The sequence below is a fragment of the Arachis ipaensis genome, chromosome B1 (assembly GCF_059453495.1).
Source record: "Arachis ipaensis isolate K30076 ecotype BB chromosome B1, ASM5945349v1, whole genome shotgun sequence".
NCBI lineage: Eukaryota > Viridiplantae > Streptophyta > Magnoliopsida > Fabales > Fabaceae > Arachis > Arachis ipaensis.
The window spans coordinates 9,160,558-9,186,210 of record NC_142436.1 but is presented as its reverse complement, the minus strand read 5'-3'; the positions used below and the strand labels follow the sequence as shown (position 1 = coordinate 9,186,210).

At 37.2% G+C, this 25,653-nt stretch overlaps 2 protein-coding genes across 6 annotated transcripts; one reads left to right on the top strand and one right to left on the bottom strand.

Moving 5' to 3' along the window:
- Positions 1–5,714: 5,714 nt before the first annotated feature.
- Positions 5,715–8,838, top strand: LOC107619629 (uncharacterized). 4 transcript variants are annotated; one of them, XM_016322069.3, is made up of 3 exons: positions 5,715–6,729; positions 6,894–7,643; positions 8,705–8,838. In XM_016322069.3, the coding sequence occupies exons 1-2, from the start codon at positions 6,081–6,083 to the stop codon at positions 7,640–7,642; spliced, it is 1,398 nt and encodes a 465-aa protein (XP_016177555.1). In that variant the 5' UTR covers positions 5,715–6,080; the 3' UTR covers position 7,643; positions 8,705–8,838. The 4 variants fall into 4 exon arrangements, with proteins under 4 accessions (XP_016177555.1, XP_016177594.1, XP_016177501.1 ...); XM_016322108.3 differs by lacking the exon at positions 8,705–8,838 and adding an exon at positions 7,935–8,079; XM_016322015.3 differs by lacking the exon at positions 8,705–8,838 and having other exon boundaries at positions 5,716–5,906; positions 6,015–6,729; positions 6,894–7,927.
- LOC107619541 (ABC transporter C family member 3) lies at positions 8,823–20,377 on the bottom strand. Of its 2 annotated transcripts, XM_088500977.1 has the most exons (11): positions 17,694–20,377; positions 12,521–12,607; positions 11,714–12,415; positions 11,386–11,550; positions 11,015–11,142; positions 10,851–10,927; positions 10,538–10,752; positions 9,816–10,121; positions 9,669–9,732; positions 9,061–9,300; positions 8,823–8,959 (listed from the first exon to the last, which is right to left on the bottom strand). In XM_088500977.1, exons 1-11 carry the CDS (start codon positions 20,052–20,054, stop codon positions 8,847–8,849), a joined length of 4,458 nt encoding a protein of 1,485 aa, XP_088357103.1. In that variant the 5' UTR covers positions 20,055–20,377; the 3' UTR covers positions 8,823–8,846. The 2 variants fall into 2 exon arrangements, with proteins under 2 accessions (XP_088357103.1, XP_016177351.2); XM_016321865.3 differs by having other exon boundaries at positions 10,851–11,142.
- Positions 20,378–25,653: the final 5,276 nt, after the last annotated feature.

Below are 25,653 nucleotides of genomic sequence, written 5' to 3'. Positions count from 1 at the left end.
TCAATTTTTTTTTTGGTGACTGAAATAAATTAAACAAACAAAAACAAAACAAACAAAACAAGGAACTGCCTAAATAGAGGGACAGTCCCGTTTAAGACTACTCTTAAACTCCTCCCAAGGTGAAAGAAGCTCCACATGCGAAAGTTGTAACTTCATCGCCATCTTTGCCATAGTATCTGCCACCGTGTTTGCATCTCTCATAATCAAACGAAAGTCAACCCGCCAATTCTAATGCATGATATCTCTTATTTTGAGCACCAGTGGATCAATAAACCCAAAACCATCTTGAGTAACAAGATTAAATGCTTCCACACAATCCGTCTCACAAATAACATCTCGTTGACCCACATCCCAAGCTAAGAGATATCCTCTCCAAATAGCAAACAATTCTCCTTGAAGAATACTATTACTCTCAATCATTCCCAAACACCCCCTTTGCCAGCTCCCATTACAATCTCTAATAACACAAGCAAAACCAACACTATCACCCGAACCAAAATAACTAGCATCACAATTAATCTTAAAAGTACCAATGGATGGGGGATTCCAAAAACCATTTAGAGTAGAGGGAAGGGACATACGTTGTAATTCAAAGATATTCCTAAGCTCCTTTTCTGAAGTTAATGCCAGACAAATCACTTTTTCCGGAGGCCAAGTTTCATCGGGATTAAAGATGTCATTATTCCTTGCTCGCCATATCCACCAAAGTCTCGAAAAGAACTTGAACGGATGCTCTCTGCTATGATACAAGAACCAGTTCTTCAAATCCAAATGATGACAAGAAATATCCAACCTATGCCAGACAAGCTGAGCTTTGGGACAATCCCGAATACAATGTAAAACCGATTCCTGGCTAGAAAGACATCTTGGACACTTATCCGACGACGACATCCCTCTTCTAAAGCGAAAACTTGCAGTAGGAAGAGCCTCCTTAAGACACAACAAAGCCAAAAATTTATGCTTTTCCGGAACAAGCTGCCGCCAAAGCCAAAGCCAATTCTCCCGCTCCTCCCAACCAAACAGCTGCTTACACAACCACAAGTAACCATTGCGAGAGTTATAGACTTTGGCAGCAGACCCACTCCAATACCAACCCACTTCCGGACCTGCTTGTTCATCTGGATTGTAAGAAAGAATATTATCTTTCAGATTTTGAGATAAAGGAGAATAAAGAGTATCCAAATGTCACCTACCAACCGACCAAATATCCTGTATCCGGAGATTCGAATAAAAAATGTGAACATAATCGATCTCATTAGATAACCGTCCTTCTTTCCTCCAGCTAGAAAACCAAAAATTCTGGTTCAAATCTCCAATACACCAAGCAAACCCATCCTTCAACACTTCCCAAGCCTTGCAAAGACACCTCCAAATGGGAGAGTCCTTGTTCTTAGGATAACTAAAACAGTCATATAGAGATGATCGGTATTTGGCATCCAACAATTGGACCCATAGCTTGTTTGGCTGCTGGAAGAAAGTCCAAACTAGCTTCCCAAGAAGAGCAATATTTACACAATAAGGATCTCTAATCCCTAAACCTCCATATTTTTTTGGAGTAACCAGTACCTTCCAACTAACAAGATTCAATCCTCTTCCATCAACTTGTCCTTTCCAAAGAAAATTCCTCATCATAGACTCCAATTTACTAATGATTCCTTTGGGAAAAATAGAGACCTGCATCTGGTACGTGGGAATAGCAGCGACAACAGAATTAACCAAGCAAAGTCTACCAGCCCGATTGAGTAAACTTCCTTTCCAGCTTGCTAGCCTACTCCGAATCTTATCCAGGACACCATTGAAAGCTGAACGAGTCACCCTAAAATGGCTAAGGGTAACTCCAAGATACTTGCCCAAGTCCTGGACAAATCTGATAGAGGATACCCCAGTGAAAACCTCTTTCCTTGTTGCAGAGACATTCTTGGAGCAAAGCGCTTTAGACTTCTCCACATTAATCTTCATCCCAGATGCTTTGCAAAAAGTCTCTAAAACCAACATCACATTTTGCACTTGTCTCTTTGTAGCTTTACAGAATAGAAGCAAGTCATCCGCAAACATTAAGTGGGATATTCTTGGTCCTCCTCTAGAAATAGCAACCGGTTCCCACAAGCCCAAATCAACCTGATGACTAATAAAGCATGCCAATCGCTCCATACACAACACAAAAAGATAGGGTGACATAGGGTCTCCTTGTCTAAGACCTCGGCTAGGAGTAAAGCCATTCAGACGACTTCCATTCCAAAGAATAGATAAGGAAGAAGCAGTGACACAATTCATAATCAAATTAAGTGTAGGAATAGGAAAACCAAAGCTTTTAAGGGTATGAGCTAAAAACCTCCAGTCAACTCTGTCATAAGCTTTCTCCAGATCAATCTTAAATGCCAGTGTGCCTTTCTTTGATTTAGTCTTCTTCATAAAGTGGAGGACTTCTTGGGCAATAATGATGTTGTCAGGAGTTCCTCGTCCCGGAATAAATCCTCCTTGAAGCGGGCCAACAATCTCCGCAAGATGAGGACGAAGCCTATTAACAAGGACCTTCGTGATGATCTTGTAAACTACATTGCAGAGACTAATCGGCCTGAAATCTTTCATAGATACCGGTGATTCAACCTTTGGAATGAGAACTAGTAAAGTCTCCAACATTCTCGGATCAAGAGGAACACCGGAGAATGCCTGCTTAACCATCTTCCAGACATCAAGACCAATGATCTCCCAATATTCTTTGAAGAAGAAAGCTTGAAACCCATCAGGACCCGGAGCTTTAAAAGAGTTCATGTGAAAAACCGCTGCTTTGACTTCCTCCATAGTAACTGGTGCCGTAAGGTTATTGCAAGCTTCCTCATTTAGAGAAGGAAGAGGCACATCACCAAGGCAACCCAAATCAACATCATCCAAATGACAGAATAAGCTTTTATAGAAAGACTCTGCTTCTTGACTCAGAACCTCTGGATCAGTTTCCCACACTCCATCCTTGAGAAAAAGGCCATGAATCTTATTATGCTTCCTTCACGCAAGAGTTTGAATATGAAAGAATCTTGTATTCCTATCCCCGAACCTTACCCACTGCTCTCTGGACTTTTGGAACCATAGGAGCTCTTCTTGCACTAGAGTATTATTATAATCATCAAGCAACTGTCGCTCTTTCTGACGCAAATAAATACTATCCACCACTTCCAAACGCTTTTGTAAATAATTAATCTGCTGCTCTAATTCACATTTCTTAACAAAAATGTTACCAAATACCTTCGAGTTAAACTCTAGTGAATTCTTCTGTACTTCCGAAAGCTTGCCATGAATTCCTCTATTACCAGACCATCATGACTGGTTCACAATATCCCTATACCCAGGATGAGTAGCCCAAGCAGCAACAAATCGGAAAGGTCGATTCCCTTTAGGCTGAGGACGACCTTTACAACGCACCAGAATAGGGCAATGATCAGACTGAAGCCTATTTAAAACTTCTGCATAAGCCTCTGGAAAGATAGATAACCAACTATTATTTATACAGACTCGATCAAGCTTTTTTGCCACGTCAACATAATTTTTCACCCTCCTGTACCAAGAAAACTGCCTCCCAATAGTCTTCAGATCAAACAAACCACTATCCCCTAATGAAGTAGCAAACATGTCTGCTCTTTGATGAGAAAACTGACAGCCCTTAGATTCATGAGAAAATTTGACTTCATTAAAATCACCAAGAACAATCCAAGGTCCTTAAAAAACCATGGATTGTGCAACAAGATAATCCCAAAGGAGAACCCTTTTATTAAATTGAGGACTGCCATAAATACCACTACACCTCCAAATTAAATTATCAAAGTGAACCTCAACAGTAACACCCTGATCAAAAGCATCAATGAACTTACAACAAACACCCTTTATAGAGGATAGAAACCAAATACCTCCCTTATGCCCCTCTGCTTCTACTATACCAACAGAGTGATACCCCAATCTTTCCCAGAATAATTTTAAATGCTGAAAAGGGGAGTGAGTTTCAACCACAATAAAGAAAACAGGTCTAAATTTCCTAACAAGTTCCTTGCAATGCACACGGGCTAACTTATTAGAAGCACCCTTAATATTCTAAACAATCATATTTAAACTATCCATAGATAATAGGGACAGAATAAATAAGAACATAAAACTCTAAACAGAATCATCAACCTCAATAGGTGGTTTGTCCTGCGGTACTGGCACACTCTGATCCTCAATAATTGCCACCTTTGGACCTCCTGACACTGCACCTGCCATGCTTCCATCTACTAAGGTTTCCTCCATTGTGCCACCATTTTTATCAACTGGCGAGTTCTGCAAGGAGGAAGGCCGAGGACGCTTCCGTAGAGAAATTCCACGACGTGCAGGAGTTCTGTGTGATGGAGATGGCGCAATTTCATGTTTTTCTCGCTTTCCCATCCTAATGCCAATTGATTTACCTCCATCACCATGCAAATTGGGTCTTGGAACCCTTCTCGAACCAAACTTGTGCTGCTTTCCATCTTGGTCCTTCAAACCTGATGACTGGCCCATTGTGAATTTTCCTTTACGGAGCACTTGTTGCCAGCCCTCTCCATCATCCATGCATGCCTCATTAACATGACCATCAGGCACGTGAGGAGCCAATGATTTCGTAACCACATCCTTCCCTTTAACAACTCCTAATTTCTCACCCAAATTACGAGGATTCTCACCCAAATCACGAGCTTCTGATTCAGCCTCTTGTTGAATCTCATGATTGTTGTGTGGCACTAGTGTCGGGGCTTCATTATTTTTTTCATCACCAAAGGAATTCCCGTTTCCTTCCAAGGACTCCTTCTCCATGCACAACGATTTATCATGCCCATATCGTGCACAAGTAGCACAAATCAACGGTAAACTCTCGTACTCCACTTCATAAGTTACACCCTCATATTTTCCTCTTTCTGCAAGCTTAGTAGCCAAATCTACTTTCACCGGAATCCCTATTGCAGAAGCAATTCGCAGCATTGCTTGTTCCTGGTAGCACCAAATTGGAAGTCCCGAGACTCGAATCCATACCAGCGTTGATCCAAAGGATTTTTTGCATGGCCTAAAATCCACATCCCATGGCTTTACTGCAACATAGTGACCGTCTATCAACCACGGGCCACCAAGAATGACTTTCTCACGATTCGCAATATCAAATTTAACCAAAAAATATCCAAATCCCACATCCAACAAATCAAACCCTCCTTTGATGCGCCATACTATCCGAAGCTTATGCATGAGAGCCGTGTAGCCATAATGCTTATCCGGCACCTTGATCACGATGGCTTCCTTATAAGGTTCAGCTAGACAACTCTTTGCCTCCTTGGTAAAATTGACACTACCTGTCACCGTCGCGATACCATCCCCAGAGAAAGACCCTACTAATGTAAAGGCCTTAGACTTTTCTGCACCAATGACTTTATCTCTAAAAGAGACCTTGAATGGCTTTTCTAATCCCTCTCGAGAAGAACCCTCCTTAACACCGGATACACACCCACCCACGCTCTCTCCCTTATCTCTTCCGATGGCATGGCAATCTTCCTCACTGTGTTTCACCCTCAACCGTTCGCCCCGCTCTCTCCTTCTCTCATTCTCCTTGAGTACGGAGTACGTACTCTTTCTCTGCTAGGGTTTTTTAATCTTAGAAGACTATAGATTTAACCCTTTCAAATTTTTTTTTTAACAAGGATCTATTCCCATCAAATTTTGGTTACAACATGTCAAATCAAGATTCACATAATAATCACAGCTAACAACTCAACGGAAACTGCACGTGAGTTTTCCCTTTAAACACTGCTGAGAGTCCGAGAATGGCTCACCGAACCTCTTCTTTTCCTGAAGCGTTGCCTCAGTTGGGTCTCCTTAGCACCAACCATTATTTTTATCGCAATTTCGATTTTCCAGAGGTATGATACCTAAATTCAATTCATTGCTCTTCAATTCAGGCCCTTCTCTATCTTTAGAACTTTATGAAGGTTTTGATTGTGTTATTTCATCGGTACTTTTTCTATTAGTCCCACAATTAATTTGGGCTTGAAGTTCCAAGTCATTTGGGGAAAGAAACAAGAGAGAGAAGAAAAATGGATGAAAGTGAAAGTGGTGACATTGATTGGGAAAATGAACTGAGAAAATTTCAGAATGCAATAGCCACAGAGATCAAGTCCAAGAGAATCAAAGCCATGGCAATGCTTGCTCGTTACTCCAAACACGCCCCTGAACATGTATTGGCTCGCACCATACCCTTTCTTATGGAGATCCTTGGCCACAATAACCGTTCAAATGATTCTGCCAATTTCTCTCTTCAAATGGCTTCAGCTTATTGCTTGAAGTGCATAGCTTGCAGGAGTGACGAGTTGGTAACTCAAATGGGTGCAAACGGTGCTGCGCAATTGCTTATGAATTTGTTGCCTCATTCTGATGGGATGTTTCTGAAAGTTCTTGTGAAATGCTTGTTGGTTGTGGTTGGTTTTTGTAACACAAGTAGGGCTGTTGTTGCTACTGCTGGTGGGTTAGGTATCATTGTAAATAAGTTGAGTTCTTGCGAGGATCGGGAAATTCGAAGGTATTTGTTGGAGATTCTGAGTTTGTTGGCGCTGCGGCGCAATGTTAGGAGGGAAATAGTTAGGCTTGATGCTCTTCGCTATGTTGTGGAGGCTGTTGGTGTTGGTAGTATGGTCTCTAGAGAGAGGGCATGCCAAGCAATTGGGATGTTTGGAGTTACAAGAGAAGGTAGGCGACTATGATTGCACAAATTACAAATACTTCATTTGTATTCAGTTGTGCACTTTATGTGTCTGCATCAAATACTTGCTAAATTTGTGACTGATGCTATCATTAAATTGTTGTATTTACGTGTTGTATTAAATAATTGTCTTTGTGTTTGTGCAACATAGGTAGGCGGGCTGTTGTTGAATTGGGTGCAATACTCCCAGTTGTGGAGCTATTTTGCAGCAGAGATCACACCACGAAGCTTGTGGCTGGGAATACTCTTGGTGTGATCTCTGCCTATGTTGATTGCATTAGGTCAATTGCTCAAGCTGGGGCTATCCCCCTTTATTCCGAGCTTCTTGAAGGGGGCGATCCTTCTGGTAAGGACATCGCAGAGGACGCATTTTGCGTGTTGGCTTTTGATGAGGCTAACGCCATCGAAATTGTTGGGCACTTAGTAAGGATTATGAGAGATGGTGATAATGAGGCGAAGTCTGCAGCTGCTAATGTGGTGTGGGATCTATCAACTTACAACCACTCGATACCAGTGGTGCGCGATTCAGGCGTGATTCCGGTACTTGTTGAGCTTTTGGGGAGTGGAAGCAATGACGTAAAGGAGAATGTTTCTGGTGCATTTTCTCAGATGAGCTATGATAGGGTGAATAGAATTGCACTTTCCGATGCTGGGGTGGTTCCAATCTTCATTGACTTGTTGCATGACGATTTTGAGGAACTAAGGGATAATGCAGCTGAGGCTCTTGTCAATTTTTATGAAGATCCATTGTACCATGATAGTGTATCTCATATAATTGATGCTCCTTCATTCAGAAGCATGCAGAATCGGCTGGCTCAACTTCGTGAAACGAATGAGCGTGCTCCTGTAGAAAGAATGAATATTGATCTTCCCGCTTGGAATTCAGATCAAATAACCTAAGGTTTTGTTTCGATCTCTGTGTTTCATAGTAGTTTGAATCTCTAGTTGTATAAATATAAATTATATGGTATGGTATAGATGTATATGTCATGAGAATGAGGAGAGGGGTTATTTTTCCCCTGCAAGGGTTATTTTTCCCCTGCATTCTCAAGAGAGAAATTTCCATGTATAGAATAGAAAGAAGACAATCTTTATATCTTGCTACTGTACATTTCAAGATGTTTATGAAAGAATAAACAAACAAAGATGATTGTAGAACCATGTACTTATGGTAAAATGCATGAATTTGTAGGTGCTTGAAAATGCTTGAATTTGTATAGCTTTGATGCCAAAATTTCACCTGCTATTGTCTAAGGATGAGGAAAGCTGGTGCTTTCTTGTTATTTCAATGATGGATCAAACTAAATAAATATTACCTTTTAAGGTAGTTATCGTAAGAATCAAGCAGTTTTAATGATAGAACAATATTGTAGAAGTCTCACATTGAGGTACATGAAAATTTGATCCTAACTTAATATGTCATTTCACATAGATGTTTGATACATTAATATACTGTGTAATCAATAAAACCAGGACATGTAAACCAATTATATGAACAGGAGTTTGGTTTCAATTGTGAACTTCGACCCCCCACAATGTTAGTTTTTATACTAAAGTTTGGTTTTGATAGGTTTGTATAGTACAGAGGGTATAGAATATGTGGATGTTTTGGTGCGCAAAGCATGTAATATTGTAATGTATCACTGATGATCTTCGATAGCAATATTAGAGTGGCGACTCAAGAAGTATAGAAGGATATATGTAATGTCTGATATTGTGTTTGTTATGGGTATTGTATTATATTAAGGATTTTCATAAACTCGGTCAGAATTTTTGTGATCAAGAAGAGTTGGAACCGATAGTCATTTTACTTGGCTTCGCTATTATCTTAGTTCAATTTTTCATTCTCCATACATATGTGATGAACGTGTATATGGTTTAACATATGTCACTATTATAAATTAATTATTAATTAACAATACATAAAATAGAATTTTTACTCATTCCACATTTCTACTACAGCCATAGGCATTCATTCCATGACATAAGATAAGTTCCATTGATCCATTCCTATACAAGTCTCAACAACAATGAAATATGTGAAGATCACTAAAATATAGGCCACGGGACATTGGTTCCACACAAGATTCAATTCACTGGTGTCTCAACTTTCAAAACCAGAGTTTGACCTTCGAGTGTATTCTTCAACTAGTTGAGCAAGAGCTGAAGATTTGTTCTTAAGCAACTTTTTTGGTGAATCATATTCCTCAATGAGTCCTGAAGGATCAATATTAACATAACTCATATTCCCGGCAAGAGAAAAAGTATAGCAAATAAAAAAGAGAAAGGCAACGAAAGAGAAGGGAAGTGATTCTTGCCTTGGTTAAGAAACAGAACCATGTCACTGTCAAGGATTGAAGTTATTCTATGAGCAATTGTAATTATTGTGCAGTCTGAAAAATTCTGCTTAACTGTTTGCTGAATAATATTATCTGTGGCAGTATCAACTGATGCCGTAGCCTCGTCAAGCACTAGGATCTTGCTTTTCTTTAGTAAGACGCGGCCAAGGCAGACCAACTGTCGTTGACCCATACTCCAATTTTCGCCATTCTCGGTAACTGTAGAATTCATAATGTTATGCAATATAATATAATATAATATAATAATTCTTTTGATTCACAATATCTGTAACTTAGTTCAATATATCCATTGTTCTCATATTTCAATGTCACATCTATTAAGCATTTTCCAAATGTACCCTTCACACAATGTTAAGCACAATAAACAACAAAGCATTTACACCATAAACTAGTTATTAAGTAAACAAATTTATAGTCAAATATTGATAATGTGCTTCTTAATCAATGTGCATATACCGTGACAAATATTAACAACAGAAAGGATTATAATATATTCTTGCTATAAATATACATAACAATTTGACTTGTAAGATCTTATTCATCTTTTAGGTTTTGAGAAGTCAAACCTATGGAGTCCAGCTTCTCTTCTTTCTTCCTTACTTCATCTCCAAGTTGGCACATATCTAAAGCCTAAAATATTTTCCGAAGCATATTAGTATTATATACTAATAAAAAGATCAGTTCTTCAAAGTGTCAAAGGCAAACCATATTACCTCCCAAATTTGTTCATCTGTGTATTCTTCCAGTGGATCTAAGTTGTTCCTTATAGTCCCTTCAAACATTGTTGGATCCTGTGGAATAATGCTTAGTTTGGATCTTAAATCATGAATTCCAATTGAAGATATATTGATGCTATCAATCAATATTTTTCCAGCAACTGGCTCAACAAGCCGGAAAAGTGTTTGCACTAGAGTTGTTTTTCCGCTTCCAGTTCTTCCCACAATGCCGTTTTTTGCTCCAGAAGCGAAAGTGCAAGTAAGTCCACGTAATACAAGTGGTAAGTGAGGAGCATACCTGACCTAAATCACACAAAGTCTAATTAATGATCTCACTCTACCACATAAAAACCATGAACCAAATAACAATATAGTCAACACATAAAGTCATCCATGTGACCCTGTAATAATAGCTTAAGTTTTTGAGAGAAACAGTCAAGAACATGATCCTAGTTCTCTACAGCCAAGTAATCTAAATACCCATCCTTATTAAACTGATTTTTATAAGTAAAAAATGGTCGAATTTCATCACAAAATAGGAGAATCTGTACACTTCCAGTGCGTCAAGCCATAAGGGACGTGTAAGAGCGCATGTTGTTAAGATATGAACTCATTCATATGCTTTTACCAAAAATTTTAAAATTTTTAATAGAGATGATTCATGACGAGTAGTTGCAGTCGCTTTGAAACAAAACAAATGAGTAACTCTTTGTGGGTACCTGTAGCTCTTGGATATGAACCTCCCCGAATGGTGGCCATGAAGGATCAGGTTGGTTGTCTTCTATGACTAGAAGAGGTTCACTTGGGATGGAGGTGTATTGAAAAATTCTTTCTACAGATATAATTTTGTTCTCCAAATTGCAAAGATACCAAACTATATAAACCACTTGTGAATTTAAATTGAGCCCATACGTCACAGCCAACCCCGCAATGCCTTGACAAAAGATAAAAGTGAATTAGTAAAATGAGGTTTCCTTCCAAAGTGTCATAAGTATTGTTGTATGTATGTAATTTGAATTTTGAACAACTCACCAGGAGTAATTGCATTTGGAAAAGATACCAAGAAAATCAAACAGAACGCAAATGTGATGGAGGATAAAATATCCAATCTGAAACACAACCATTCCATTGCTATAGCAGAAAACATCTTTGGTAGGGAATATCTATCCGTCAATTTCATGTTTACGTTACCGAACCTTGATTCTTGCTCAAAAGCTCTTATGGTTGTAGATCCAGAAATGGTTTCAGAAAAATGTTGTATTACAGGAGCTTGGCATATACCAACTAACCGTGCCAATTCCCGTGCTGATGCTGAATAGTATTGCTGCACAGGATCAACTTACTTATATTTTTACCATACATACTGCTATGTTTTGTACAATATCCTCAATAAGATTCATATGCATTTTTCTTTTTCTACCTCTAAGAACTTTCGAGAACAAGCATCAAAATTCAACGCACTTTTAAACATTTGATTCATGATGTAAAAGTGCTTCAGAAAAACATGGAGGAGGAATAAGAATAAAAATAAACATCAGGTTTGTTTTGAGCTAATTTAGAAAACTACCTGGTACCAAATGCATGCTGCGACCACCGGAATAAATACAATAAACACTTGCCATGCAGCTTGAGACATCACTGCAATACTTCCCACGACGAAAGCCAGATTAAAGGTAACTGCCCATAATACACTTGGAATGTCAATATCTATTGCACTTTGGTCTGTTGAAGCCTACAACAAAAATCAGAACTAAAGTTTAGGCAGACAATTCTATTCAAGAATTAAAAAGAAGAGATACATCAAAAAGGTAAAGTAATCAACAAAACTCTGATATAGCAAAGAACTTGTCTTCTCAAAAATAGCAAGCAAAGCATTATCAATTATTAGGACATACTCTATTAAGGATTCGCCCACTTGGGGTGGCATCAAAAAATGACATTGGTGCTCGAAAAAGGCACATATGCAATTTATTGAAGAGTATGGTTGCAGTCACATATCCAGATATCACAGTAAGCATTGTTCTGACAAGGTTGCCAATGGAACTTCCAATTGCTAAAGCAGCATAGACAGCCATAAGCATAACACTTCCAACAGCAGGTTCTGCAGTTGCAGAAACTGGAGTTGCCAAGGTCATCCAGTAATTACTCGCAACATTCAAAGCTACAGTAAGTATTTGTGAAAGTAATATGAAGGGTACAAGAACACCTCCATATGCTGTTGTCATGTATTTCCAGTAGACTTTAAACTCAACTCTACCCTTTTCTCGTTCTTCGTCTTGAACAAGTTGGCCTTTTTTATCAACTATTTCATCTGGTTTACCATTTTGATCATCAATGTTTTCCAAGTCTTGCTCTCCAAAAGAACTTAGTGAATCACTGTCCTCCACGGTGAGACCTAATGTCTTAGACGTGGGACTTCTCTCAAAAGATTTACTCGAAAGCCTTCTCTCTAAAGATTTACTTGAAGTCCTTCTCTCTAAAGATTTAATTGAAGACAAAGCTTCCTGATGTGCCCCTACAAGTTCCATAAAATCAGTGCCTGACTTGAGAATGTCATTGTATTTTCCAGATTGAGTTATCCTTCCATCTTTCATGACCTAAATAAATTATATGCAAGACAGACACAAAGTCAGAGAAAAGTAAATTAAATGTGAGTTCATGAACATGAGAACCTGTAAAAGAAAATAATAATAATAACTCACCAATATTAGATCAGCATCAGGTAAGAACTCTATCTGATGAGTAATGTATATCACAGTTTTTGTTTGTAAAAGGCCGAGTATACACTCCTGAAGCAATAAAGCAAAATGTAAAATCAGATAACGTTTGTGCAAACATATTATCAATATTTCAGAAATTTCTACTTAATTAACAATAAACATGTTGAATATCAGATTAGATCTGTTTTGATATAGTTTCCGTCTTTAGATATCTGATTCTGTTGGATCTCCTAGTATTAAGGGATCTGATTCTATCATATCTCCTAGTATTAAGGGATTTTATTTCTGTACCTATATATATATATATATATATATATAGATGATTCTCTCAAGGAATTCATCCAAAACACAATCATTGTCTCACTCCATTCGTATATTTCAAGTTGGTATCAGAGCGGGTTCCGACCCGGCTCTGGTTTCTATTTGTTTTATCTTCTTTTCCGGTTGCAATCTCTCAGCCGTGTTCCCTTTTCCCACCAGCTGATACTATCAGCTGTGTCTCTTCGTCAGAAACTGTTTTTCCAGCCAAAATCTTGTCAAACATCAGACCCACTCCGAAGCAACCCTAGAATCAGAACCGGAAAGCCAAGTTCGGCCTGTCCCCAAAATTTCTCCGCTGCCCAGGCTTTTTCCGGCCCTCGTTTCCCTTCTACAGGTGTTTTCCGGCCGTTTCTGAGTGTCTGCCATCATGTCTTCTGAGGTAACCCCCAACACCAACTCCAATGGTGGTAAACCGGCTGTTCTAACATCTGTCGTTTCTGGAACCGCTACAATGACCTCTGAAAAATTGATGGGTGCCAAAAATTACCTTTCTTAGGCTGATTCTGTGGAACTTTGGTTCATGGGCCAAGGCTATGAAGACCACCTTACTAAATTTGTTGATGATGTTCGCGCCGCTGACAAAACCACTTGGAAGAGGATTGATGCCCAGCTATGTAACCTTATGTGGCAGACCATTGATCCACCAAAGCTGACTATGTTTCGGGCTTACAAAACTTGTAAAAAGGTGTGGGATCGTGCTAAAGCTTTATACACTAATGACATTGCAAGACTTTACCATGTTGCTAAGAAGCTGTGTAGTTTACAGTTACACAGCTTCAAGGAACTGCTATGGAATCTTATGTTGGGGCTGTGGAAGCTGTCAAGGAAGAGTTTTCGACTCTCCTTCCCTATGTGTCTAATGTTGATGACCATCATGCTCAACAGGAAAAGCTGTTTTTGGTACTTACGTTACTTGGATTGCCAGCTGAACTTGAATCTCTTCGGCAACAAATATTGGGCACCTCACCCGTTCCTTCCCTTCAAGACGTATTTGCACGACTCTTGCAATTTGGCCCCTCTCTTGAGACCCATAATTTCGACCAAACTGCATTGACATCCCAATCTTCTTCTTAAGTGTCCTTTCAAGTTCCCACTCGCGGCGGCCGTGGGGGTCGTGGTAATGGTCGTGGTAATCGTACTCGCCTTAGTTGTACCCATTGCCATAGGATTGGTCATACTCAGGATAAATGTTATGCTCTCCATGGTCGTCCCACCAAGGTAGCTCATGTTGTCCAAACTAATGAGCCATCTGACGTTCACTCCGCCGCACAACCACAAGGGATATTTGTCTCTGGCAATGACTATGATGAGTTTCTCAAGTACCAAGCTTCAAAGCAGGCATCTACTCCCGTTGCTTCAGTGACCCACTCTGGTAATTCTGTTGCTTGTATCTCTCATTCCTCTTCTCTTGGACCATGGGTCCTTGACTCAAGTGCTTCTGATCACATTTCTGGTACTTCTTCTGTCCTCTCTAAACTTGAACACCCTGCATTTCTTCCTTTTAACACTTTGGCTGATGGTTCTAAAATTGGTACTAAGGGAATAGGTCAAGCTACTCCTCTTCCTACATTACCTTTGAAATCTGTTCTTTACATGCCCAATTGTCCTTTCAATTTGATTTCTATTAGCCAACTTACTCGCTCTCTCAATTGTTCTATTACCTTTTTTGCTGACTCCATCATTGTGCAGGATCGAGGGACGGGACAGACGATTGGTACAGGATGTGAGTCTCAAGGACTGTATCGGCTTGCCTTACCCACTACTACTGTGTCTTCTGTTGCTACTATTGAGTCTCCGGACGTGGTCCATTGTCGCCTGGGACATCCCAACCTCTCGAAGTTACAAGCTATGGTCCCGAGTTTATCTCGTCTTACTACCTTAGAGTGTCAAACTTATCATTTAGGTAAACATGTTCGTAGTTCTTTTTCAAGTCGTGTCAATACACGGGCTGCGTCTCCCTTTTCTGTTATTCATTCTGATGTATGGGGACCTAGTCGGGTTACTTCTCATTCTGGTTTTCGTTATTTTGTCACCTTTATTGATGACTTTTCTCGTTGCACTTAGTTATATTTATTGAAGGACAGATCTGAATTATTTGTACATTTCAAGTCTTTCTGTTCTGAAATTCAAAATCAATTCAAAACTTCAATTAAAATTTTACGAAGTGATAATGCTCGTGAGTATTTTTCAGCACCCTTTTCGTCTTACTTGTCCTCCCAAGGCATTCTACATTAGTCATCTTGTCGTCATACCCCTCAACAGAATGGTGTGGCTGAGCGTAAACATCGTCACTTGATTGAAACTGCTCGCACTCTTCTTCTCCATACTCATGTTCCCCTTAAGTTTTGGGGTGAGGCTGTTCTGACTGCATGTTATTTAATTAATCGTATGCCTTCTTCTATTTTGCAAAATCAAGTTCCTCATTCCATTTTATTTTCTCATGAGCACATTTTTTCTCTTCCACTACGAGTCTTTGGTTGTACTTGTTTCATCCATGATCTTACCCCAGGAAAAGACAAGTTAACTGCTCGCTCTATCAAATGTGTTTTCTTAGGGTACACTCGATTTCAAAAGGGTTATCGTTGTTATTCTCTAGCTCTTAATCGTTTCTTCGTGTCTGTCGATGTCACTTTTCTTGAGAATACCCCTTTTTTTCTCTGCACCCGACATCACTTCACCTTCCATTACGGAGGTGCTTCATGTTCCTTACTTAGATGGGCCTCCTATTCCCACAAAGCCTCTACAGGTTTATCATCGCCGCCCACGGCCTGCAGTCCAAGATAACTCATCTCCTGAACCCGTGGTTGAACCGTCCTTGGATCCTTCTTCGGGAGTTAGCAGTAGTCCTCCTATTGCTCTCAGACAAGGTACTCGTTCAACCCGTAATCCTAATCCTATTTATAATTTTCTTAGTTACCATCGTTTATCATCTTCGCACTATGCTTTTACCTCCTCTTTGTCTTCTGTTTCTATATCCAAAACAACAGCAGAAGCTCTTTCACATCCAGGGTGGCGCCAGGCTATGATTGAGGAAACGTCTGCCTTACATTCTACTGGTACTTGGGATCTTGTTTCATTGCCACCGGGCAAATCAACTGTGGGTTGTTGTTGGATCTATACTATTAAGGTCGGCTCAGACGGAACCATTGATCGATTAAAAGCCCGCCTTGTGGCTAAGGGCTACACTCAAATCTTTGGTTTGGACTATGATGATACCTTCTCTCCTGTTGCGAAGATGGCCTCTGTTCGTCTTTTTCTTTCTATGGCTGCCATTTGCCATTGGCCTCTTCATCAACTTGATATTAAAAATGCTTTCTTACATGGTGATCTCGAGGAGGAAGTATACATGGAGCAACCTCCCGAGTTTGTTGCTCAGGGGGAGTCTTCCGGCTTAGTATGTCCTTTACGCCGATCTTTATATGGCTTGAAACAATCCCCTTGAGCTTGGTTTGGTCGCTTTAGTGCTGTTATTTCTAAATTTGGCATGATTCAGAGTGAAGCAGATCATTCAGTTTTCTTCCGTCATTCTTCCTCTATTTCCTTCATATATCTGGTTGTTTATGTGGATGATATTGTCATTACTGGAGATGATCATGAGGGAATCACTCAGTTAAAACAGCACTTGTTTGATCACTTTCAGACTAAAGATATGGGAAAGTTAAAATATTTCCTAGGAATTGAAGTGGCACAATCTAATGCTGGGATCTGTATCTCACAGAGAAAATATGCTCTGGATATTCTTGAAGAAACTGGAATGTTGGATTCTAGACCTGTAGATACACCAATGGATCCCAACACAAAACTTAGTCCAGATCAAGGAGAACCTCTTGCAGATCCTGGTAGATATCGCAGATTAATTGGCCGATTGAATTATTTGACAGTCACTCGGCCAGATATTTCATTTGCCACAAGTATCCTAAGTCAGTTTCTTGACTCCCCATGCGATAGTAGTCATTGGGACGCAGCTGTTAGAGTCCTTAGATATATCAAAGGTGCTCCAGGAAAAGGTTTGTTGTATGAAGATAAAGGACATAACCAGATTGTTGGGTATACTGATGCAGATTGGGTAGAATCTCCATCTGATAGACGTTCTACATCTAGTTATTGTGTTTTTATTGGTGGAAACTTGATATCTTGGAAGAGTAAGAAGCAAAATGTTGTAGCAAGATCTACTGCGGAAGCTAAATATAGAGCTATGACACTTGCCACATGTGAACTTATATGGTTGAAGCAATTAGTTAAGGAACTTAAGTTTTGTGAGCCAAGTAAGATGGAACTGGTGTGCGATAATCAAGCTGCCTTACATATTGCTTCCAACCCTATATTTCATGAACGGACCAAGCACATAGAGATTGATTGCCATTTCATAAGGGAGAAGTTGCAAAGTGGGAAAATAGTAACAGCCTTTGTCAACTCCAACGATCAACTTGCAGATATTTTCACCAAAGCTATCCGGAGTCCTCGGATACAATACATATGTAACAAGTTTGGTGCATATGATTTATATGCTCCAACTTATACATCTGATTCTGTTAGATCTCCTAGTATTAAGGGATCTGATTCTATCATATCTCCTAGTATTAAGGGATTTTATTTCTGTACCTATATATATATATATATATAGGTATATATTGACACTGAGAGATTCTCTCAAGGAATTCATCCAAAACACAATTCTTGTCTCACTCCATCCGTATATTTCAAGTAAACATATGATCAATATTTCAGAAATTTCTACTTGATCAACAATGCAAGCAACAATGAAAGAATTTATACGGAGATTAGAAATAATTGCACTAAAAGCAAAAGAATTCAAAGTATAGAAACATAAGACCTTAAAAAGATGAGATCCTGTATGAGCATCCACAGCACTGAAAGGGTCATCAAACAGGTATATATCAGCATCTTGGTAAAGAGCGCGAGCTATTTGTAATCTTTGCTTCTGTCCACCACTCAAATTGATTCCTTTCTCACCAACAATAGTCTGGTCACCAAATGATAGAACCTCGAGGTCTTTTGTTAAGGAACATGCTTCTAGTACCTTCTCATACTTTTCCCTGTCCATCTCTTTGCCAAATAGTATGTTATCTTCTATCTTACCACTTTGTATCCATGGCGACTGAGAAACATAAGCCTTTGTTCCACACACTTTAATGGTCCCAGATAGCTTTGGGACTTCACCAATCACACAAGAAAGTAAACTTGACTTGCCAGATCCAACAGTGCCACAAACAGCAACCCTCATGCCATGAAAAACTTTGAGATTTATGTTCGCCAGATTAGTACTAGAGGAAGAGGAATCCCATGAGAAATTTCCATCTATAACTTCAACTGCTAAATCAGAACTACCATGGGGAAGTTTCTCTACTGCATTGGCTTGCAAGTCATCTAGACAAAGAAATGATGTGATCCTATCAAGTGAGACCTTAGTTTGTGCTATCATTGAAATTGTGTCAGGGAGGCTATATATGGGAATTTGAAGAATTCGGAAAGTTGCGAGTGCAGATAAGATCTTCCCTGATTCAAGTGGTATGCCCATAAGAACACATGTACCAAAAGTAACCACAGCAACAAAAGAGGGGGCATTAAAGAAGAGAAATCTAATAATCACTGAACCAATGACAAATTTCTTTAGCCATATCTCCTCAGCCTTCCTAAGCTGAATGATCTTCTCTAAGAACTTCATCTCCCATGCTTGCAGTTTCAGAATCCTCATATTCTTTAAGATCTCAGATGTTGACTTCATTCGTTTGTCTTTGAACTCCATTAACTTATTTTGGTATTTTTCTTGCAATGATGCCACTGGCAGGTTTAGCAACATCACAATTACGGTGGCAACAAAAGCAGCAATTGAAGCAAGCCCAACACTCCGATACAGAATCAACAAGGCCAAAGCAACTTGCAAAACAGCCATCCATGGATCATGCATGTACCAACAAAATTCACCAATCCTTGAAGCATCGACAGTCAACAAGTTAACGATTTCTCCGCTACTATGAGCATCCTTCGATTTACACGAAAGCTTCAAACCTTTAGCATAGATCGTCCCCACCAACATTGATTGTATCCTAACTCCAATCTGCTGGAACCTGAACATGGAATGTCTCTGCGAGAGGCACTCCACAAACTTACCAACAGCAAATGCCAATACCAAAACATAGCCTTCGTTTTCAAACATTTGCTCCCCATTGAGGTATTGAACAAGGAAATCAATCAAATAAGGACCAACATAAGAAGCACAAGTGTACAAGATTGCAAACAAGGCTGACAGTAAGATCAGCTGCCATGTTGACACGAACATTGCCTTAACCAACTTAAAAGTGGTTACTTTCCCATCATCACCACATTGTGACTCAAGCTTATCTCTAAGATTTGGAAAAGCCCCATAGGCACTATCATTGATATGAAGAACAGGAAGATCCTCGATATCTAAAGCCTTGTTATTGCCTAGAGATATCAATGGACTCAACCAAGAGAATGTAAGAAAACTAAAGAATCCAGCATTGTAATAGCTCGACGAATTTCCATCTCCTCTGGTTTTATTGCGATTACAACCGTTCCTCACCAAAGATTCATCATTCAAAAGGGCTTCTTCAAGAGGGGCATTCTTAACAACATGGTTTCCGGAAAACCCCAAATAACACAGAAATAAAGCACTAATAAAACCACTTATATCGGAAACAGGATACATAATCGGCAAGAAAGCTTGCTTTTCATAGATTATAAAGTCTATTACAATGCAACAAAAGGAAACAACAGCATACACCCAGCAACAAATCCTCAAGTTTCTTGAGGAGAAAGGTCCCCAAGAACCGGAGCTTCCAAATTGCAAATAGCCACAAACAACAGCCCAAGCAAGTGATCTAAGAGCAAAATCAGAAATTGCAACAACAACTTCGTTTGAGGAACCAGTACCACCATCATTTTTATACAAGTAAAAGTAGGTTAGCAAGCACAGCATAAGGTAGAACACACAAATAGCTAAGCTACAAAGTGGACCTTGTTTGAAGTACAAGAATCCACCACTACGTAATCGAATTCTTTCATTGTTTTCTCTATGGTTCACATTCGCATGAACTTTCTCCCATATCCATGACACAAGCAGCGCAATTAATAGGATTAGGTTCAACGAAGCAGATACATAACGCGTGAAAAGCGGTTGGAGGAGAAAATCATCAACAGTTGCAAGGTGCATGATTATGGAGGAATAGTGAAATTAGAGAAACTGAGTACCTAAGCTTACTCTGAAGCAAAACGAAGAAGGAGGAGAAGATTTTTTACAGGAAATGGTTGACTTGTTGACTTTTGCTCCAAAATGGAAGGGTGGAAGTTATTAAAGATAGAAGTGACGAGTAAAGAGAGGTCTGAGTTTGGAAGGACATACTGAAGACAAGGAAAAGATGACGTCAGAAAGTTGATGAATGTCGTTGGAGATGAATGAAGCAGTGATAGGAAGATGATCATGTTGCTTTCAACGCAATATGTTTCCGCATTATTCTTCACTCCAGGAGAGGAGCGCCAACTTTATAGGTTCCGTTTTCTTTCTTTCTTTTTTCTTCTCTTTAAAATGCTTCGGAAAGTCTTCCATGTGTTTGGAAAAAGTTTTATAAAATTTTTATAAAATGGTCTAGTTATGAATGTTATTCAAGATAAGTGATAAGAAATAGAAAAATATTATTTATACACTACTTTTTACTTTTTAGTCACCAGTTCAGTCATTTTCACTAGTAGAAAATACAATTATAGAAATAAACATATAAAGATGCAGTAGGATTCAAAGACAATACAACGTGTTTAGAAGTTTTTTCATCGCGCTAAAAATCTTTTCTTTTAATCGTGGTTTCTTCTCTTTTATTGCATGCACCTCATTTTCTTTCTCTTCGATTGGGCTAACTTCACTCATTGCTTTCTTCTTTTTTCCACGCTTCTCTATGTTCTGCTTCGATCCTACAGTTCACATAAACTCTTCTTAGCATCGTTTCCAATTCTTATTATTTTAGGGTTTTGATTATAACTTTTGATTCAATAGATCCACAAGTTTTAATAATAAAATTTGTGTTTAATTTATTTAGTATGTTAATTTTTTATTTCTGATTTAATTTCAATTTTTTTATTATCCATTTTTTATTTCTGATTATCCACTATCCATTTTATTTTACATCTAAATCTAGATATTCATAATTGTGGAGTTAAATATGTAACATTGTCATTGATTTAGTCAAAATGAGTAGTGAAACACCTGAGTAAACATAAAGGGAAACAATAAAAATGAACCTTGCTTTAAATAGTTTAACTACATATTTGGTTTCTAATGGAGAGCCTAGTTGCTCCAGCTGATTCATATATTGTGTGTTGAATTTTGATAATCTGTGTATCTAGTTATGCAAATGCTTTTGATTTGTGGTTTCATTATGTCATTTGGGTCCTTTTAATTGGTTTCAGAAAGAAATGCCTCTCAATTATATTATGTATGTTGTGTGATTGTATTTTAAAAAAATTTATGTTATAAATCTGTGTAATAAAAAAAATGTTTAACCTTTAGATTAGAGTCAAATTGGTAGTTTGCATGTTTAGAATAATTTGTAAGTCGTTGAGAAAATTTTACATATGCATTTGCCTCTAATTTGGACATTTTATTTGTCAATTGGTTTGTCTTTTTAATGGGTGTATTTTCTTCTATTTCAAGTGTGTAAGATTGGGCATTTGATTTTATGATAAAATTGAAATATATATGTTGTTAATGTAGTTAAGTGTTCTAAGTTTAGATAGATATATAACATAGCATTTGATTTTAATTTTTTATTATCCATTTTTTATTATTGATTTGATTTTAAATTTTTATTATCCATATTTTAGATTGTTCCAAGCATAAGAATGACATTCTCTTCTGTGAAAGATTATGAAGCATTTTATACCAATTACGCAAAGAGGTTAGTTTTTTATGGAATATAAGAACTACTAAGTCGATCAAAATAGGCAAATTATATATCAAATCTTGGTATATTCTAGAGTTGGTTATCGAAAATAAAAAATTGATCCACTAAAAAAGATAAATTCAACTTCGAGCAAAATTGTAAAGTTAGAATTATTGTGAAAATGGATAAGAAGTTGGAATATGTGTTAACCTTTGTGAATATCCAGCATAATCATGCTATTAATCCTAGCATGGCAAACATTGGAATGTGTAAAAAGTTCAGCAAGTAAGTCATCAGCAATGTAAGATCAGATTCAATATATAGTTATACTCCTATATCAATCATATGATATTAAAAATCAATTTTTTACAGGCAATTCTAATTAATAAAACCAAAAGATCTTAAAGAAATTTTAATTATTACCGTATGCACGCAATCCCAAAACCGCTGCAACTGATTTTCAAGTAACATTTACTTTTTCTATTGGAGTGAGAAGATAAAACTTGGAGGGATTAAAGGCGTTTGCATAGGGCCAAAATTAAATCATAGTTTAAATTTCCTATCCAAAATTCATTGTTCGGACCTCGTTCCATTGCGCATCATTCAAATAGTCAGAATAAAGTGTTGCTAACAAGTTTGGTGCACATCTCATGTCAATATAATACTACATTAATGAAAATGAACTTTGTCAATATAAAAAATAAGATAATCAAAATATAGATGCCAAATAAAAAATAAAAAACTAAGTTTTAATTCATAAGTTTCAACCCTTGATCTTTCAATCGGTTGGCTCTTCTGAGATGAGTGGTGTTTGATTTAAAATAGGTTGCGACTACGCATTCTTGTAGATGTAAGCAATGTAGACACGACAACAAGCATATTGGAGTTCAAGATTTCAATGCCTATCATGATTTCACCCACAGGCATGCAAAAGATGGCACACCCTCAAGGTAAACTCTGCTGCTTGTAATATGTTATTGCAGATAGTAGTACTTTGTGTATTCATATAAAGCTTTATGCACATAGTTTGTTTTCTGCCATTATGGTTTTTTTTTTTTCAAACAAAATGTTTGCTTCTTTCTTACAATTTTAGGCACTTATTAGTTTTCATAATATTCGTCGCAGACACTATTAACAGTGAGTATTTCTAGTATTGAGGAGGTTGCTTTAACAGGACCTGTCATTCGTTTTTTTCCAAATAAAAAAATAAAAAACTAAAGACAAAACACTTTTCTCCGCTCCGTCTTCTTTAAAATTTCTTTGAATATTTTTTTTTTTTCAGTGTCTTTGTTACTAACAAATTAAATAACTAAAATCAAATCAAATTCAAAAAGTAAAAGAAAAAATTAAAACTCAATAATCAAATATCAAGTATGCTATAATCAAATATACTGTAGTATTATGTTTTAAAAGTTGAGCATAATCAAACTCATTCACTATAATAATCAAACATACTCCAACTCATATCACAAAAATCCAATTATAATCAATTAATAGTCTACTAATAATCAAGAGCTCGAGGATATTACTAGAAGAAAATAAAGAGAACTGACCTCCTATATTATCAGGTTCCAATAAATCAAGCTACTCAATAAAGTTAAACAAAACAACTATATATCAATCAATTGTTAAAATTAGCATATTGAGACTTCAATTCAAAACCCTAACTTAAAGATTTTTAGTATAAATTTTTGTTTGAAAGTACAAAATATACACAACACAAATTGATTTATAGAAGCTAGCTCAAAACGAAGAAGAAAAATGCAGTCGAAAAAGCTAATACAAGCTCAAAACGAACAAGAAAAATGCCGTTGAAAAAGCTGATAGAAGTACAAGGAATAGAAGCTTACTTTGCAAAATCAAACAAAAAAAATATAGTCGAAGAAATTCACGCCTGAGACAGAGAGCACCGCGCCTGAGGCAGAGGAAAAAGAATTGTAACTGCGCCCGAAAGAGAGGGAAGGAGAATCGTGCCGCCGGAAAGAGGGGGATCGGAAGGAGAATCGTGCCGTTGAAGAGAGAAGGAAGGAGAATCGCCCTTGAGAGTGAGAATAAGGATGGAATTGCGTCGGAAAATGAGGAAAGAAGAAAGAGGAACAATTTATTCAGCGCATAGGTAGTGTTTGTTTTGAGATACTGAGACAGAGACTGATAGACTGAGATTCAGTATCGTGTTTGTTAGTTCAGAGACTGGTACTAAAATTTCTGTCTCTGTCTCTAAAATTTCAGTATTTCAGTATCTCCAAAAAGTAGGGACACAGGGGACTGAAATTTTTAGAGATGGAGACTGAAACTTTAATAACATTTTATACCTAAAATACTTTCATTTCGATTAATTAATTCTAATTTTACCCTTTATGCAAATTAAATTAGAGTTTTATTCTTGTTTCAATTCATGTCTCCCATTTTGCACCAAACAGAATACTGAGATTTATTTCAATCCTGTCTTTTAGTCTCTGTCTCTCAGTCTCAGTCTTTTCGTCTCTGTCTCTCCACCAAACGCTACCTAAAGAATGAGAGTGAGACTGAAAGTGGAGTTTTGATTTTTAATTTTTAAATTTTATATTATATATATATACAAATACCGTGGCTGAAAATAATAACTGAAAGTAATGTGCATATAACACAAGTACACAACTGTTTTATAAAAATAATACTTATATTTAAATTCTAAATTGCAATGAATTATATTTGTAACCAAATTCTAATCAAGTCTAATAAGAAATCATTTTCTAGTAGGGTTGGCAGTACAATTTATATTTGTGAGTATCCAACTCGCTTCTATTTGATCGAAGTGCATAAAATCGAATTCGAATGTAGTATTAGGCTATTAGCTCTATCCGCATTCTTATCTATAATGTGAATATTCATAAAAAATATACATACGTATGATGAATGACTGAATGTTTGTACCCAAATTTTGGTTTTTTGTACAAATACTTAGTGCTAGTAAACTAATAATTCAATTTGCTCATTATACATAAATATTATTTGATATTATAAAATATGAAAAAACTAGACATTATGTTTGAATGAAAATAAATTTATTTTTACACGTTAGATTAAATAGAATTAGATTGAAATAAGTACATATAGTATTTGGATTAAGGAGTTTAAACCCCCAAGTAAGATTAGAGTTAAGTTTTAATTTTATTCTATTTTATCCTGTTTATTATTACCCTTACTTTAAAGAGATATCTTTCTTTTTGTAATATAAATACAGAAATTTTTTAAATAAACACACATTTTTTAAAAGAAAAATGAGAAGCAAATACACTTAAATGATATTGTTGCCGCCAATCTAACTATTCTATTTCCATTTTTGGTCTTACTCTCTTAATATTAAGAATGGAATTGAATTCCCCTTCGATATCTTACACCTATAGTCTTTTTGCCCTGGTGCATCTCTTTCACATTTCAAAAAAGTCTGGAATCAACTACAGGAGAACCGGGAACGAAGAGCCCCCCTTTGCCCGACTCTTTGGTCTTAAGAATGCTGGTTTTAAGAATGAGTGATTGCCCTTCTCCGACCCTTACTGCCCAACCTGAGAGCGGATAGCTATAAAGATTTATTAATAATAAATACATAAATTTTATAAAAAAAAATATACATAAAATTTATTTTATGTTAAAATAGAAAAATTTTCTAACGATAAACACAATGTTTTTTAAAATAAACACTTAATTTTTTCAAAGAAAAAAGAAAGCAAACACATAATTTTTTTTAACAATAATTACTTGAACTTTTAAAGAGAAATACATAAATATTTTAGACTAAATTATTCAGAGTAATCCCTAAGATGACTTTTATCATTTTAGTCTTTTAAATCTAAAATTTATTATACTAGTTTTCGAAATTTAATTTTAGACACTATATAG